Source organism: Ranitomeya imitator, chromosome 1 (assembly GCF_032444005.1).
Source record: "Ranitomeya imitator isolate aRanImi1 chromosome 1, aRanImi1.pri, whole genome shotgun sequence".
Taxonomy (NCBI): domain Eukaryota; kingdom Metazoa; phylum Chordata; class Amphibia; order Anura; family Dendrobatidae; genus Ranitomeya; species Ranitomeya imitator.
This window is the reverse complement of record NC_091282.1, coordinates 746,699,299-746,716,614: the sequence shown is the minus strand read 5'-3', so window position 1 is coordinate 746,716,614 and position 17,316 is coordinate 746,699,299. Positions and strand designations below refer to the sequence as shown.

The following is a 17,316-nucleotide window of genomic DNA, read 5'->3' as shown; positions in this document are numbered from 1 at the left end:
TAAATTTATGGGCATTGACAAAGTGGAACCACCAGTGAGAGGTGGAGATTTTGATAAGAGGGTGTTACAAAGAGAATGCCGATAGATATTTCGGCTTGATACACAACAACCCTTGGGGTTATATGAACAACTAAAGTACAGTTGCTTTTTATAAACTGGAAGGATAAACAATATAGTGAGAGGATGTGTTCTAAATCTTTCTCTCTTTCCATCTTGATACGTGTCCCCTCTACCCCTGTTCCTGTTAACCCCTCTTCCTTTATCCTATCACATTGAGTACCTATATTAAGCAGGCTGGTGCTGAAGTGTTGGCTGGAGATAAGGGAAATTGGGCCTAAGAAAACAGATTTGGGGTTACCCGTATATACCCCCGTTTCCAAACTGGGTGTGTATTTGCAGGAAAATCCAGTATAAGGGCTTCACGGTCTTAGTAAAACATAGTGATGGTGAAAACCTAAAGGCACCTACACTACGGAGCAATGAAGATACTCTGCCAGGTATATCAACTGAGGGGGGTCCCACAAGTATCATACAGTGCTTTGCAAAAGTATTTGGCTCCCTGGAACTTTTCAACCTTTTCCCACATATCATGCTTCAAACATAAAGATACCAAATTTAAATTTTTGGTGAAGAATCAACAACAAGTGGAATTGTGAAGTTGAACGAAATGTATTGGTTATTTTAAATTTTTGTGGAAATTCAAAAACTGAAAAGTGGGGTGTGCGATATTATTCGGCCCCTTTACTTTCAGTGCAACAAACTCACTCCAGAAGTTCATTGTGGATCTCTGAATGATCCAATGTTGTCCTAAATGCCTAATGATGATAAATATAATCCACCTGTGTGTAATCAAGTCTCCGTATAAATGCACCTACTCTGTGAGTCTCAGGGTTCTGTTTGAAGCACAGAGAGCATCATGAAGACCAAGGAACACAACAGGCAGGTCCGTGATACTGTTGTGGAGAAGTTTAAAGCCGGATTTTGATACAAAATGATTTCCAAAACTTTAAACATCCCAAGGAGCACTGCGCAAGATATCATATTGAAATGGAAGGAGTATCATACCACTGCAAATCTACCAAGACCCGGCCGTTCCTCTAAACTTTCATCTCAAACAAGTAGAAGACTGATCAGAGATGCAGCCAAGAGGCCCATGATCACTCTGGATGAACTGCAGAGATCTACAACTGAGGTGGGACAGTCTGTCCATAGGACAACAATCAGTCGTATACTGCACATATCTGCCTCTATGGAAGAGTGGCAAGAAGAAAGCCATTTCTCAAAGATATCCATAAAAAGCATTGTTTAAAGTTTGCAACAAGCCACCTGGGAGACACACCAAACATGTGGAAGAAGGTGCTCTGGTAAGATGAAACCAAAATCGACATTTTTGGCAACAATTCCAAACGATATGTTTGGCGTAAAGGCAACACAGCTCATCACCCTGAACACACCATCCCCACTGTCAAACATGGTGGTGATAGCATCATGGTTTGGGCCTGCTTTTCTTCAGCAGGGACAGGGAAGATGGTTAAAACTGATGGGAAGATGGATGGAGCCAAATGGATGGACCATTCTTGAAGAAAACCTGTTGGAGTCTGCAAAAGACCCGAGACTGGGACGGAGATTTGTCTTCCAACAAGACAATGATCCCAAACGTAAAGCAAAATCTACAATGGAATGGTTCACAAATAAACGTATTCAGGTATTAGAATGGCCAAGTCAAAGTCCAGACCTCAATCCAATCGAAAGAGCTGAAAACTGCTGTTCACAAACGATCTCCATCAAACCTCACTGAGCTTGAGCTGTTTGCCAAGGAAGAATGGGTAAGAATTTCAGTCTCTCGATGTACAAAACTTATAGAGACATACCCCAAGTGACTTGCAGCTGTAATCACAGCAAAAGGTGGCGCAACAAAGTATTAAGTTAAAGGGGCTGAATAATATTGCACGCTCCACTGTTCAGTTTTTGAATATCCACAAAAATTTAAAATAACCAATAAATTTCGTTCAACGTCACAATTGTGTTCCACTTGTTGATAGTTCACCAAAAATGTACATTTGGTATCTTTATGTTTGAAGCATGATATGTGGGAAAAAGTTGAAAAGTTCCAGGGAGCCGAATACTTTCGCAAGGCACTGTATATCATCTAGCTCAAAATCCTAGATACAGGTATCTTATAATCTTAATTTACATCTCAGACCTGGAATATACCTTTCGCGGGGAGATTGGTGATAAGACCATTAAATATGTGCGCCGATTGTTGACATCAGCGGTAGTTTAGCTGGAATCCAATTGTAGGACCTGTATTGGCATCTCCGGCTGAAGGACCTGCGATCAACTGAACAGGAGTGATGTCACCAGATAAGCAAGCGTAATATAGCCCAGATTTGATTGAAGGACCTGTGGTTAATTGCTCCAGCCGAAGGACCTGCGGTCTGGTGACCGGAAGCGATGTCACACGATACACATGCGTTCCACAGAGAACGCGGGGCGGTTCAAGGAGAAGAGATGATCCAGAAGATGTAACATACCTCTTACTGGTAAGAGACTGGATGTTTGAAAAAGCCATAAGCATTCCATGGGCACATGCCATGGAGCGCTAACCGGAAATGGGAACATAGAGGTCTATACTGAGGGGCACAGGTGGAGCACTAAAGAGAGAATGTGCACTATAATTAAATGCACCAAACATCCCTGGATGGGATATGATGTTACACGCCGCACCAACAGGGAACCTCCCACTGACCCTATATAAGGATAGTATGCATTATGCAGTGATTAAACCATTTATCCTTAGACAGGAGCACTGCAAGTACCCGCATTTTTTTTTACTCTCCCCTGATGAACCCTCTGAACAGGGGAAGAAACGTGTTGGGAGGCTACACGGTTGATATGTACAACCAATAAATAGGTCTACACTTGGGTACTGCCCTTGTTAGGGCAGGAGTAAAACAGGGGCACGACAAGGAGAAATATAGGGATTATCCTATTATTATATCCCCCCTCCTCCCGCCATCCATTCTGCTCAGTGTTGGACAGACCTAGGAGGGAATGAATAAGAACGTGTATTGGTGTGATCCAACCATTTTTTAAATTGAGCACTGTTAATCATGGGAACTTGCACTTTGTGAAAATGTACAGTCATGGACAAAAATTTTGAGAATGAGACAAATATTAATTTTTCCAAAGTCTACTGCTTCATTTTTTCTAATGGCAATTTGCATATACTCCTGAATGTCAGAGTGATCAGCTTAACAGCAATTACTGTACTTGCAAAGTCAATATTTGCCCAGAAAATGAACTTTAACCCCCAAAACACATTTCAACATCATTGCAGTCCTACCTTAAAAGGAGCAGCTAACATCATTTTAGTGATTGATCCATTAACACAGGTGTGGGTGTTGATGAGGACAGGGCTGGCGATCAATCAGTCATGATTAAGTAAGAATGACATTACTGGACACTTTAAAAGGAGGCTGGTGCTTGGTATCATTGTTTCTCTTCAGTTAACCATGGTTATCTCTAAAGAAACACGTGCAGCCATCATTGCACTGCACAAAAATGGCCTAACAGGGAAGAGTATCGCAGCTATAAAGATTGCACCTCAGTCAACAATCTATCGCATCATCAAGAACTTCAAGGAGAGAGCTTCCATTGTTGTCAAAAAGGCTCCAGGGCGCCCAAGAAAGACCAGCACGCGCCAGGACCGTATCTTAAAACTGTTTCAGCTGTGGGATCGGACTACCAGCAGTGCCGAGCTTGCTCAGGAATGGCAGCAGGCTGGTGTGAGTGCTTCTGCACGCACTGTGAGGCGGAGACTCTTTGAGCAAGGCCTGGGTTCACGGAGGGCAGCAAAGAAGCCACTTCTCTCCAGAAAAAACATCAGGGACCGACTGATATTCTGCAAAAGGTACAGGGAGTGGACTGCTGAGGACTGGGGCAAAGTCATTTTCTCTGATGAATCCCCTTTTCGATTGTTTGGGACATCTGGAAAACAGCTTATTCGGAGAAGAAGAGGTGAGCGCTACTACCAGTCTTGTCTCATGCCAACTGTAAAGCATCCTGAAACCATTCATGTGTGGGGTTGCTTCTCAGCCAAGGGAATCGGCTCACTCACAGTCTTGCCTAAAAACACAGCCATGAATAAAGAATGGTACCAGAATGTCCTCCAAGAGCAACTTCTCCCAACCGTCCAAGAGCAGTTTGGCGCCCAATAATGCCATTTCCAGCATGATGGAGCACCTTGCCATAAAGCAAAGGTGATAACTAAATGGCTCATGGAACAAAACATAGAGATTTTGGGTCCATGGCCTGGAAACTCCCCAGATCTTAATCCCATTAAGAACTTGTGGTCAATCATCAAGAGACGGGTGGACAAACAAAAACCAACAAATTCTGGCAAAATGCAAGCATTGATTATGCAAGAATGGACTGCTATCAGTAAGGATTTGGTCCAGAAGTTGATTGAGAGCATGCCAGGGAGAATTGCAGAGGTCTTGAAGAAGAAGGGTCAACGCTGCAAATATTGACTTGCTGCATTAACTCATTCTAACTGTCAATATAACCTATTGGTACTCAAAATATGATTGCAATTATATTTCTGTATGTGATATAAACATCAGAAAAACACTAATAAAAACCAGAGGGCAGCAGATCATGTGAAAATATAATTTTGGTGTCATTCTCAAAAATTTTGGCCATGACTGTATGTGTGTATGTCGGAGGTATACATTGTCTGTTATTTTTAACATACCTATTAAAGGTTAAGTTTTATTTGTATATTCCTAGCCATGCTATGATCCCACAGTGGGAACACAAAAATAAGAAAAATAAAATACATAAAAATGGCAGAATCTCGCCGGTCACCGTCCATGAAAATGGAATAAACAGATGAGAAAGTGGAAATGGTCGTGATAATAAATACAGCTGGTACTGCAGAAAGCGAGGCCGAGAAAACTATGGAGCGAAAAACAAGGTTAGGCCGGCAGAAACTACGTCCGTAAAACTCGCAAAACATACGGCACAATTATTCTCTATGCCCCTGCTCCTATCTGCCGAATTAAACTGATCAGTATTATACGGCTTTCTACGGCCGTAGAAAATCGCAGCATGCTGCGTTTGTCACCGTATTGCGCAAATAAAACGTCAATGAAAGTCTATGGAAGCCCCAAAAATACGGATTACACACGGACCAGCAGTGTGACTTGTGAGGAATACGCAGCGGTGTTAGAGAGAAAAGCCGGTAATTCAGTGCGGTGTACAGTAAAATCACACTGACAGCTTACAGAAGAATCGGTAGAATAAATGTGTACACATATATATATATATATATATATATATATATATATATATATACCTATTCTATGTCAGTGAAACACATATATGTATATATATTATTATTTCATCCAGCGCGATATAGCAGAAAGCCGGTAATTCAATTACCGGCTTTTGCTTTCTCCTTCCTAAACCCGACATGATATAAGACATGGTTTACATACAGTAAACCATCTCATATCGCCATATTTTTTTGCATATTCCACACTACTAATGTCAGTAGTGTGTCAATGCAAAATTTGGCCGTTCTAGCTAGTAAATTAAAGGGTTAAATGGCAGAAAAAATTGGCGTGGGCTCCCGCACAATTTTCTCCGCCAGAGTAGTAAAGCCAGTGTTTTTTTTAACCCTTTCCTAGTATTGGATTAATAATGGATAGGTGTCGTAATTGACGCCTCTCCATTATTAACCCCTTCCCGACCCATGACGCCACGTAGGCGTCATGAAAGTCGGTGCCATTCCGACCCATGACGCCTATGCGGCGTCATGGAAAGATCGCGTCCCTGCAGATCGGGTGAAAGGGTTAACTCCCATTTCACCCGATCTGCAGGGACAGGGGGAGTGGTAGTTTAGCCCAGGGGGGGTGGCTTCACCCCCTCGTGGCTACGATCGCTCTGATTGGCTGTTGAAAGTGAAACTGCCAATCAGAGCGATTTGTAATATTTCACCTATTATAACGGGTGAAATATTACAATCCAGCCATGGCCGATGCTGAAATATCATCGGCCATGGCTGGAAATACTAGTGTGCCCCCACCCCACCGATCGCCCCCCCAGCCCTCCGATCTGGCCGGTACACTGCTCCGGCTCCCCTCCGTCCAGTGCTCCGCTCCCCCCCGTGCTCTTGTCCGCTCCCCCCGTGCTCCAATCACCCCCCCGTGCTCCAATCACCCCCCTTGCACTCCGATCCACCCCCCCCGGTGCTCCGTTCCACCCCCCCGTGCTCCATTCCAGCCCCCCCGTGCTCCGTTCCACGCCCCCCGTGCTCCGTTCCACCCCTCCCGCACTCCGATTCCCCCCCCCCGTGCTCCGATCCCCCCCCCCGTGGTCCCCCCCCACCCCATCATACTTACCGATCCAGCCGGGGTCCCGTCCGTCTTCTCCCTGGGCGCCGCCATCTTCCAAAATGGCGGGCGCATGCGCAGTGCGCCCGCCGAATCTGCCGGCCGGCAGATTCGTTCCAAAGTGCATTTTGATCACTGAGATAGATTATATCTCAGTGATCAAAATAAAAAAAATAATAAATGACCCCCCCCCCTTTGTCACCCCCATAGGTAGGGACAATAAAAAAATAAAGAAATTTTTCTTTTCCACTAATGTTAGAATAGGGTTAGGGTTAGGGTTAGGGGTAGGGTCAGGGTTAGGGGTAGGGGTACCGCTGCGGATTTATGGCGGATTTACCGCGGTTTTTCTGCGCATTTCACTGCGGTTTTACAACTGCGATTTTCTATTTGAGCCGTTGTAAAACCGCTGCGGAATCCGCACAAAGAAGTGACATGCTGCGGAATGTAAACCGCTGCGTTTCCGTGCAGTTTTTCCGCAGCATGGGCACAGCGATTTTTGTTTCCCGTAGGTTTACATTGAACTGTAAACTCATGGGAAACTGCTGCGGATCCGCAGCGTTTTCCGCAGCGTGTGCACATACCTTTAGAATTAGGCTATGTGCACACGGTGCGGATTTGGCTGCGGATCCGCAGCAGTGTTCAATCAGGTTTACAGTACCATGTAAACATATGAAAAACCAAATCCGCTGTGCCCATGGTGCGGAAAATACCGCGCGGAAATGCTGCGTTGTATTTTCCGCAGCATGTCAATTCTTTGTGCGGATTCCGCAGCGTTTTACACCTGTTCCTCAATAGGAATCCGCAGGTGAAATCCGCACAAAAAACACTGGAAATCCGCGGAAAATCCGCAGGTAAAACGCAGTGCCTTTTACCCGCGGATTTTTCAAAAATGGTGCGAAAATATCTCACACGAATCCGCAACGTGGGCACATAGCCTTAGGGTTAGGGTTGGAATTAGGGTTGTGGTTATGGTTAGGGGTGTGTTGGGGTTAGGGTTGTGGTTAGGGGTGTGTTGCGGTTAGGGTTGTGTTTAGGGTTATGGCTACAGTTGGGATTAGGGCTAGGGGTGTGTTGGGGTTAGTGTTGGAGGTAGAATTGAGGGGTTACCACTGTTTAGGCACATCAGGGGTCTCCAAACGCAACATGGCGCCACCATTGATTCCAGCCAATCTCGTATTCAAAAAGTCAAATGGTGCTCCCTCACTTCCGAGCCCTGACGTGTGCCCAAACAGTGGTTTACCCCCACATATGGGGTACCAGCATACTCAGGACAAACTGCGCAACAATTACTGGGGTCCAATTTCTCCTGTTACCCTTGTGAATCAAAAAAAATGCTTGCTAAAACATAATTTTTGAGGAAAGAAAAATGATTTTTTATTTTCACGGCTCTGCGTTGTAAACGTCTGTGAAGCACTTGGGGGTTCAAAGTGCTCACCACATATCTAGATAAGTTCCTTGGGGGGTCTAATTTCTAAAATGGGGTCACTTGTGGGGGTTTCTACTGTTTAGGCACACCAGGGGCTCTGCAAACGCAACGTGACACCCGCAGACCATTCCATCAAAGTCTGCATTTCAAAAGTCACTACTTCCCTTCTGAGCCCCGACGTGTGCCCAAACAGTGGTTTACCCCCACTCATGGGGTATCAGCGTACTCAGGAGAAACTGGACAACAACTTTTGGGGTCCAATTTCTCCTGTAACCCTTGGGAAAATAAAAAATTCTGGGCTAAATAATTATTTTTGAGGAAAGAAAACGTATTTATTATTTTCACGGCTCTGCATTATAAACTTCTATGAAGCACTTGGGGGTTCAAAGTGCTCACCACACATCTAGATAAGTTCCTTTCGGGGTCTAGTTTCCAAAATGGGGTCACTTGTGGGGGGTTTCTACTGTTTAGGCACATCAGGGGCTCTGCAAACGCAACGTGACGCCCGCAGAGCATTCCATCAAAGTCTGCATTTAAAAACGTCACTACTTCAATTCCAAGCCCCGGCATGTGCCCAAACAGTAGTTTACCCCCACATATGGGGTATCACCGTACTCAGGAGAAACTGGACAACAAATATTGGGGTCAAATTTCTCCTGTTACCCTTGGGAAAATTAAAAAATTCTGGGCTAAATAATTATTTTTGAGGAAAGAAAACGTATTTATTATTTTCACGGCTCTGCATTATAAACTTCTATGAAGCGCTTGGGGGTTCAAAGTGCTCACCACACATCTAGATAAGTTCCTTTCGGGGTCTAGTTTCCAAAATGCGGTCACTTGTGGGGGGTTTCTACTGTTAAGCCACATCAGGGGCTCTGCAAACGCAACGTGACGTCCACAGAGCATTCCATCAAAGTCTGCATTTCAAAACGTCACTACTTCACTTCCGAGCCTCGGCATGTGCCCAAACAGTGGTTTACCCCCACATATGGGGTATCAGCGTACTCAGGAGAAACTGGACAACAACTTTTGGGGTCCAACTTCTTCTGTAACCCTTGGGAAAATAAAAATTTCTGGGCTAAATAATTATTTTTGAGGAAAGAAAACGTATTTATTATTTTCACGGCTCTGCATTATAAACTTCTATGAAGCACTTGGGGGTTCAAAGTGCTCACCACACATCTAGATAAGTTCCTTTCGGGGTCTAGTTTCCAAAATGGGGTCACTTGTGGGGGGTTTCTACTGTTAAGCCACATCAGGGGCTCTGCAAACGCAACGTGACGCCCACAGAGCATTCCATCAAAGTCTGCATTTCAAAACGTCACTACTTCACTTCCGAGCCCCGGCATGTGCCCAAACAGTGATTTACCCCCACATATGGGGTATCATCGTACTCAGGAGAAACTGGACAACAACTTTTGGGGTCAAATTTCTCCTGTTACCCTTGGAAAAATAAAAAATTGCAGGCTAAAAGATCATTTTTGAGAAAATAATTTTTTTTTTTTTCATGGCTCTGCGTTATAAACTTCTGTGAAGCACTTGGGGGTTCAAAGTCCTCACCACACATCTAGATTAGTTCCTTTGGGGGTCTAGTTTCCAAAATGGTGTCATTTCTGGGGGATCTCCAATGTTTAGGCACACAGGGGCTCTCCAAACGTGACATGGTGTCCGCTAATGATTGGAGCTAATTTTCCATTTAAAAAGCCAAATGGCGTGCCATCCCTTCCGAGCCCTGCCGTGCGCCCAAACAGTGGTTTACCCCCACATATGGGGTATCTGCGTACTCAGGACAAACAGGACAACAATATTTGGGGTCCAATTTCTCCTATTATCCTTGGCAAAATAGGAAATTCCAGGCTAAAAAATCATTTTTGAGGAAAGAAAAATTATTTTTTATTTTCATGGCTCTGCGTTATAAACTTCTGTGAAGCACCTGGGGGTTTAAAGTTCTCAATATGCATCTAGATAAGTTCCTTGGGGGGTCTAGTTTCCAAAATGGGGTCACTTGTGGGGGAGCTCCAATGTTTAGGCACACAGGGTCTCTCCAAACGCGACATGGTGTCCGCTAACAATTGGAGCTAATTTTCCATTCAAAAAGTCAAATGGCGCGCCTTCCCTTCCGAGCCCTGCCGAGTGCCCAAACAGTGGTTTACCCCCACATATGAGGTATCGACGTACTCGGGAGAAATTGCCCAACAAATTTTATGATCCATTTTACCCTACTGCCCATGTGAAAATGAAAAAATTGAGGCGAAAAGAATTTTTTTGTGAAAAAAAAGTACTTTTTCATTTTTACAGATCAATTTGTGAAGCACCTGAGGGTTTAAAGTGCTCACTAGGCATCTAAATAAGTTCCTTGGGGGGGTCTAGTTTCCAAAATGGGGTCACTTGTGGGGGAGCGCCAATGTTTAGGCACACAGGAGCTCTCCAAACGCGACATGGTGTCCGCTAACGATGGAAATAATTTTTCATTCAAAAAGTCAAATGGCGCTCCTTCCCTTCCGAGCCTTACCATGTGCCCAAACAGTGGTTTACCCCCACATGTGAGGTATTGGTGTACTCAGGAGAAATTGCCCAACACATTTTAGGATCCATTTTATCCTGTTGCCCATGTGAAAATGAAAAAATTGAGGCTAAAAGAATTTTTTTGTGAAAAAAAAGTACTTTTTCATTTTTACGGATTAATTTGTGAAGCACCTGGGGGTTCAAAGTGCTCACTATGCATCTAGATAAGTTCCTTGGGGCGTCTAGTTTCCAAAATGGGGTCACTTGTGGGGGAGCTCCAATTTTTAGGCACACGGGGGCTCTCCAAACGTGACATGGTGTCCGCTAAAGAGTGGAGCCAATTTTTGATTCAAAAAGTCAAATGGCGCTCCTTCCCTTCCAAGCCCTGCCGTGCGCCCAAACAGTGGTTTACCCCCACATATGAGGTATCAGCGTACTCAGGACAAATTGGACAACAACTTTCGTGGTTCAGTTTCTCCTTTTACCATTGGGAAAATAAAAAAATTGTTGCTAAAAGATAATTTTTGTGACTAAAAAGTTAAATGTTCATTTTTTCCTTCCATGTTGCTTCTGCTGCTGTGAAGCACCTGAAGGGTTAATAAACTTCTTGAATGTGGTTTTGAGTACCTTGAGGGATGCAGTTTTTAGAATGGTGTCACTTTTGGGTATTTTCAGCCATATAGACCCCTCAAACTGACTTCAAATGTGAGGTGGTCCCTAAAAAAAATGGTTTTGTAAATTTCGTTGTAAAAATGACAAATCGCTGGTCAAATTTTAACCCTTATAACTTCCTAACAAAAAAAAATTTTGTTTCCAAAATTGTGCTGATGTAAAGTAAACATGTGGGAAATGTTATTTATTAACTATTTTGTGTCACATATCTCTCTGGTTTAACAGAATAAAAATTCAAAATGTGAAAATTGCGAAATTTTCAAAATTTTCGCCAAATTTCCGTTTTTATCACAAATAAACGCAGAATTTATTGACCTAAATTTACCACTAACATGAAGCCCAATATGTCACGAAAAAACAATCTCAGAACCGCTAGGATCCGTTGACGCGTTCCTGAGTTATTACCTCATAAAGGGACACTGGTCAGAATTGCAAAAAACGGCAAGGTCTTTAAGGTCAAAATAGGCTGGGTCATGAAGGGGTTAATTAGGCTTAATGTCACCTTACAATAGCAAGGTGGCATTAACCCTTCATTACCCCATATCCCACCGCTACACGGGAATGGGAAGAGAGTGGCCAAGTGCCAGAATAGGCGCATCTTCCAGATGTGCCTGTTCTGGGGTGGCTGGGGGCAGATGTTTTTAGCCAGGGGGGGGCCAATAACCGTGGACCCTCTCCAGGCTATTAATATCTGCCCTCAGTCACTGGCTTTACTACTCTGGCGGAGAAAATTGTGCGGGAGCCCACGCCAATTTTTTCCGCCATTTAACCCTTTAATTTACTAGCTAGAACGGCCAAATTTTGCACATACACACTACTAACATTAGTAGTGTGGAATATGCAAAAAAAATGGTGATATGAGATGGTTTACTGTATGTAAACCAGGTCTCATATCATGTCGGGTTTAGGAAGGAGATAGCAAAAGCCGGTAATTCAATTACCGGCTTTCTGCTATATCGCGCTGGATGAAATCTATATATATAATTGTCTAAGGGTTTTTCAGTCTGTCTGTCTGTCTTTCTGTCTGTCTGTCTGTCCTGGAAATCCCGGCTCTCTGATTGGTCGAGGCCGCCAGGCCAAGACAGGTCTGTCTGTCTTTCTGTCTGTCTGTCTTTCTGTCTGTCTGTCTGTCCTGGAAATCCCGGCTCTCTGATTGGTCGAGGCCGCCAGGCCTCGACCAATCAGAGACCGGCACAGCATCGACGTAGAAATCCCGCGTCTCTGATTGGTCTAGGCCGCCAGGCCTCGACCAATCAGCAACGGGCACAGCGACGATGATGTCATAAAGGACGTAGACATCTCACGTTTCTGATTCAGCGACGGGCACAGTATCGACGTAGATGTCATAATGGTTGCCATGGCGACGATGATGTCATAAAGGTTGCCCCGTCCAATCAGCGACGGGCACAGTCTGCTGCAAATTCTGGAATCATCATTGTCCATATACTACGGGGACATGCATATTCTAGAATACCCGATGCGTTAGAATCGGGCCACAATCTAGTATTAATATACAGTGGGGCAAAAAAGTATTTAGTCAGTCAGCAATAGTGCAAGTTCCACCACTTAAAAAGATGAGAGGCGTCTGTAATTTACATCATAGGTAGACCTCAACTATGGGAGACAAACTGAGAAAAAAAAATCCAGAAAATCACATTGTCTGTTTTTTTAACATTTTATTTGCATATTATGGTGGAAAATAAGTATTTGGTCAGAAACAAACAATCAAGATTTCTGGCTCTCACAGACCTGTAACTTCTTCTTTAAGAGTCTCCTCTTTCCTCCACTCATTACCTGTAGTAATGGCACCTGTTTAAACTTGTTATCAGTATAAAAAGACACCTGTGCACACCCTCAAACAGTCTGACTCCAAACTCCACTATGGTGAAGACCAAAGAGCTGTCAAAGGACACCAGAAACAAAATTGTAGCCCTGCACCAGGCTGGGAAGACTGAATCTGCAATAGCCAACCAGCTTGGAGTGAAGAAATCAACAGTGGGAGTAATAATTAGAAAATGGAAGACATACAAGACCACTGATAATCTCCCTCGATCTGGGGCTCCACGCAAAATCCCACCCCGTGGGGTCAGAATGATCACAAGAACGGTGAGCAAAAATCCCAGAACCACGCGGGGGGACCTAGTGAATGAACTGCAGAGAGCTGGGACCAATGTAACAAGGCCTACCATAAGTAACACACTACGCCACCATGGACTCAGATCCTGCAGTGCCAGACGTGTCCCACTGCTTAAGCCAGTACATGTCCGGGCCCGTCTGAAGTTTGCTAGAGAGCATTTGAATGATCCAGAGGAGTTTTGGGAGAATGTCCTATGGTCTGATGAAACCAAACTGGAACTGTTTGGTAGAAACACAACTTGTCGTGTTTGGAGGAAAAAGAATACTGAGTTGCATCCATCAAACACCATACCTACTGTAAAGCATGGTGGTGGAAACATCATGCTTTGGGGCTGTTTCTCTGCAAAGGGGCCAGGACGACTGATCCGGGTACATGAAAGAATGAATGGGGCCATGTATCGTGAGATTTTGAGTGCAAACCTCCTTCCATCAGCAAGGGCATTGAAGATGAAACGTGGCTGGGTCTTTCAACATGACAATGATCCAAAGCACACCGCCAGGGCAACGAAGGAGTGGCTTCGTAAGAAGCATTTCAAGGTCCTGGAGTGGCCTAGCCAGTCTCCAGATCTCAACCCTATAGAAAACCTTTGGAGGGAGTTGAAAGTCCGTGTTGCCAAGCGAAAAGCCAAAAACATCACTGCTCTAGAGGAGATCTGCATGGAGGAATGGGCCAACATACCAACAACAGTGTGTGGCAACCTTGTGAAGACTTACAGAAAACGTTTGACCTCTGTCATTGCCAACAAAGGATATATTACAAAGTAGTGAGATGAAATTTTGTTTCTGACCAAATACTTATTTTCCACCATAATATGCAAATAAAATGTTAAAAAAACAGACAATGTGATTTTCTAGATTTTTTTTTCTCAGTTTGTCTCCCATAGTTGAGGTCTACCTATGATGTAAATTACAGACGCCTCTCATCTTTTTAAGTGGTGGAACTTGCACTATTGCTGACTGACTAAATACTTTTTTGCCCCACTGTATATACATGTATGTGTCTACTGACATTATATATATATATATATATATATATATATATATAGACAGTATATATGTCTATATATATATATATATATATATAGACAGTATATATGTTTTTTTTTTACACATGGATCCCTTGTATAGCCGTATGTCGGTTTTGCAAGCCTGCGATAAAAACACGCAGTACGGATGCCATACGGATTACATACGGAGGATGCCATGCGCAAAAAACGCTGAAACACCCTGCCTACGGAGGAGCTACGGACCACTATTTTCGGGACTTTTCAGCGTATTACGGCCGTAATATACGGACCGTATTTTCATACGCTGTGTGTGACGCCGGCCTTATAGGAGGAAAAAGTAAAAATACTGAGGGGCCTCTGGGACTGTGTTACCCTAGGGCCCTAATACACCTGGAGTCGGCTCTGCTGCAGAGACAGGTGGGTGCAGTGCAAGCAGTGAGGTCAGGCTGTGAGGTGCAGACAGGCAGTGATGTGCTGACAGTGAGGCAGTAAGGTGTAGGCAGGCAGTGGGTGCAGACAGTGAGGCAGTAAGGTGTAGGCAGGCAGTGGGTGCAGACAGTGAGGCAGTAAGGTGTAGGCAGGCAGTGGGGTGCAGACAGTGAGGCAGTAAGGTGTAGGCAGGCAGTGGGTGCAGACAGTGAGGCAGTAAGGTGTAGGCAGGCAGTGGGTGCAGACAGTGAGGCAGTAAGGTGTAGGCAGGCAGTGGGTGCAGACAGTGAGGCAGTAAGGTGTAGGCAGGCAGTGGGCTGCAGACAGTGAGGCAGTAAGGTGTAGGCAGGAAGTGGGGGTCAAATAGTGAGGCAGTAAGGTGCAGGTAGGCAGCGGAGTGCAGACAGTGAGGTAGTAAGGTGTAGGCAGGCAGCGAGGGGCAAACAGTGAGGCAATAAGGTGTAGGCAGGCAGTGGGGTGCAGACAGTGAGGAAGTAATGTGCAGGCAGGCAGTGGGGTGCAGACAGTGAGGTACAGGCAGGCAGCAGAGTGCAGACAGTGAGGCAGTAAGGTGCAGCAGGCAGCGGAGTGCAGTGAGGCAGTAAGGTGTAGGCAGGCAGTGAGGTGCAGACATTGAGGCAGTAAGGTGAGAGGCAGTGAGGTGCTGACAGTGAGGCAGTAAGGTGTAGTGTAGGCAGGTAGTGGGGGGTGAACAGTGAGGCAGTAAGGTGCAGGCAGGCAGCAGAGTGCAGACAGTGAGGCAGTAAGGTGTAGGCAGGCAGTGAGGTGCTGACAGTGAGGCAGTAAGGTGCAGCAGGCAGCAGAGTGCAGACAGTGAGGCAGTAAGGTGTAGGCAGGCAGTGAGGTGCTGACAGTGAGGCAGTAAGGTGCAGTAGGCAGCAGAGTGCAGACAGTGAGGCAGTAAGGTGCAGCAGGCAGCGGAGTGCAGGCAGGCAGTGAGGCAGTAAGGTGCAGCAGGCAGCAGAGTGCAGACAGTGAGGCAGTAAGGTGTAGGCAGGCAGTGAGGTGCTGACAGTGAGGCAGTAAGGTGTAGGCAGGCAGTGAGGTGCTGACAGTGAGGCAGTAAGGTGTAGGCAGGCAGTGAGGTGCTGACAGTGAGGCAGTAAGGTGTAGGCAGGCAGTGAGGTGCAGACAGTGAGGCAGTAAGGTGCAGGCAGGCAGTGAGGTGCAGACAGTGAGGCAGTAAGGTGCAGGCAGGCAGTGATGAGCTGACAGTGAGGCAATAAGGTGCAGGCAGGCAGTGAGGTGCTGACAGTGAGGCAGTAAGGTGTAGGCAGGCAGTGAGGTGCAGACAGTGAGGCAGTAAGGTGCAGGCAGGCAGTGAGGTGCAGACAGTGAGGCAGTAAGGTGCAGGCAGGCAGTGAGGTGCTGACAGTGAGGCAGTAAGGTGCAGGCAGGCAGCTGGGTGCAAGCAGTATGATGCAAGCAGGCAATGAAATGCGGGGTGAAGGCGGTAAGGTAAAGGCAGTGACCTCAGGCCGCACCACAAGTACCAGCATGGCTCTCCTCTCGTACTCACTCCTCGTGGCCCTTGCACAGGAAGAAGAGGCTCCTCCACGCCTGCACCGCCGCGGCCAGCAGCGCCAGCACCCCGGAGAAGACGCTGAACCTGCAGGCGGACTCCGGCCCCCACTCATCCACCGTGAAGTGCTCCCGCTCTAGGCTCACGTTCCCGCTCAGCCACAAGCCCTCCGTGAACAGCAGACATTTCCCGTGGAAGTCCGCGCTGTTCTCGGACAGGGGCACCACTGCGATGAAGCTGAAGAGGAAGGCCAGGAAATACAGGACGCACTGGGCGAAGAGGAAATTATTCAGCGCCATTTTCCAGCGAGGGTGGTCGAGCTCTTTATAGAGGATGCGCAAAAGGCGCAGGTGCCAGGAGAGAGGATGAGGGGGAGGCTGCGTCATGCATTCTCCATCACTGGTCCTCCATGTCAGCTCCATCCCTGGTCTTCATCATCATGAGACGCATCTATTGGCCTCATCATCATCAGCTCCATCCCTGGTCCTCCTCATCTTCATCAGCTCCATCACTGGCCCTCATCATCTGCTCCATCCCTGGTCCTCCACATCTTCATCATCTCCATCTCTGGTCCTCATCATCTTCATCAGCTCCATCACTGGCCCTCATCATCAGCTCCATCCCTGGTCCTCCACATCTTCATCATCTCCATCTCTGGTCCTCATCATCTTCATCAGCTCCATCACTGGCCCTCATCATCAGCTCCATCACTGGCCCTCATCATCAGCTCCATACCTGGTCCTCCTCATCTTCATCATCTCCATCTCTGGTCCTCATCATCTTCGTCCCTGGTCCTCATCATGACCAGCTCCATTAAAGCTTCTCCTCAGCCCTATTCCTGATCTTCCTCATTCCTCAATAGCTCTATCTCTGGGGTCCTCAACATCATCAGCTTTATCCCTGGTCCTCTTCATCCATCATCAGCTCCATACCTGGTCCTCATCATTAGCTCTATCCCTGGTTCTACTCATCATCAATGCCATCCCTGGTCCCAGGGGTTTCAATCGCACCCGGGCCATGGAGCCTGGGGGATCCTAAAAATCACTTTGGCCTATAGAAAAAGACTATTGCTATTAAAGATTTAAAATATTTAGGGGCCCATTGGAGCTTTCGCATGAAATTCAAAAATGAATTTCAAGTTACGCCACTGCCTGGTCCTCATCATCATCATCATCTCCATAACTGGTTCTGCTCATCAGT

At 45.9% G+C, this 17,316-nt stretch overlaps 1 protein-coding gene across 1 annotated transcript in view; it reads right to left on the bottom strand.

Annotated features, from left to right (window-relative positions):
- The window catches only part of TMEM179 (transmembrane protein 179), a 30,654-nt gene extending 13,891 nt beyond the window's left edge, over nt 1-16,763 (bottom strand). Inside the window, exon 1 of the mRNA XM_069734315.1 lies at nt 16,114-16,763. Coding sequence (XP_069590416.1) covers nt 16,114-16,538 — 425 coding nt within the window. The 5' untranslated portion in view covers nt 16,539-16,763. The remainder of the gene's footprint in view (nt 1-16,113) is intronic.
- Between the last annotated feature and the right edge of the window lie 553 nt (nt 16,764-17,316).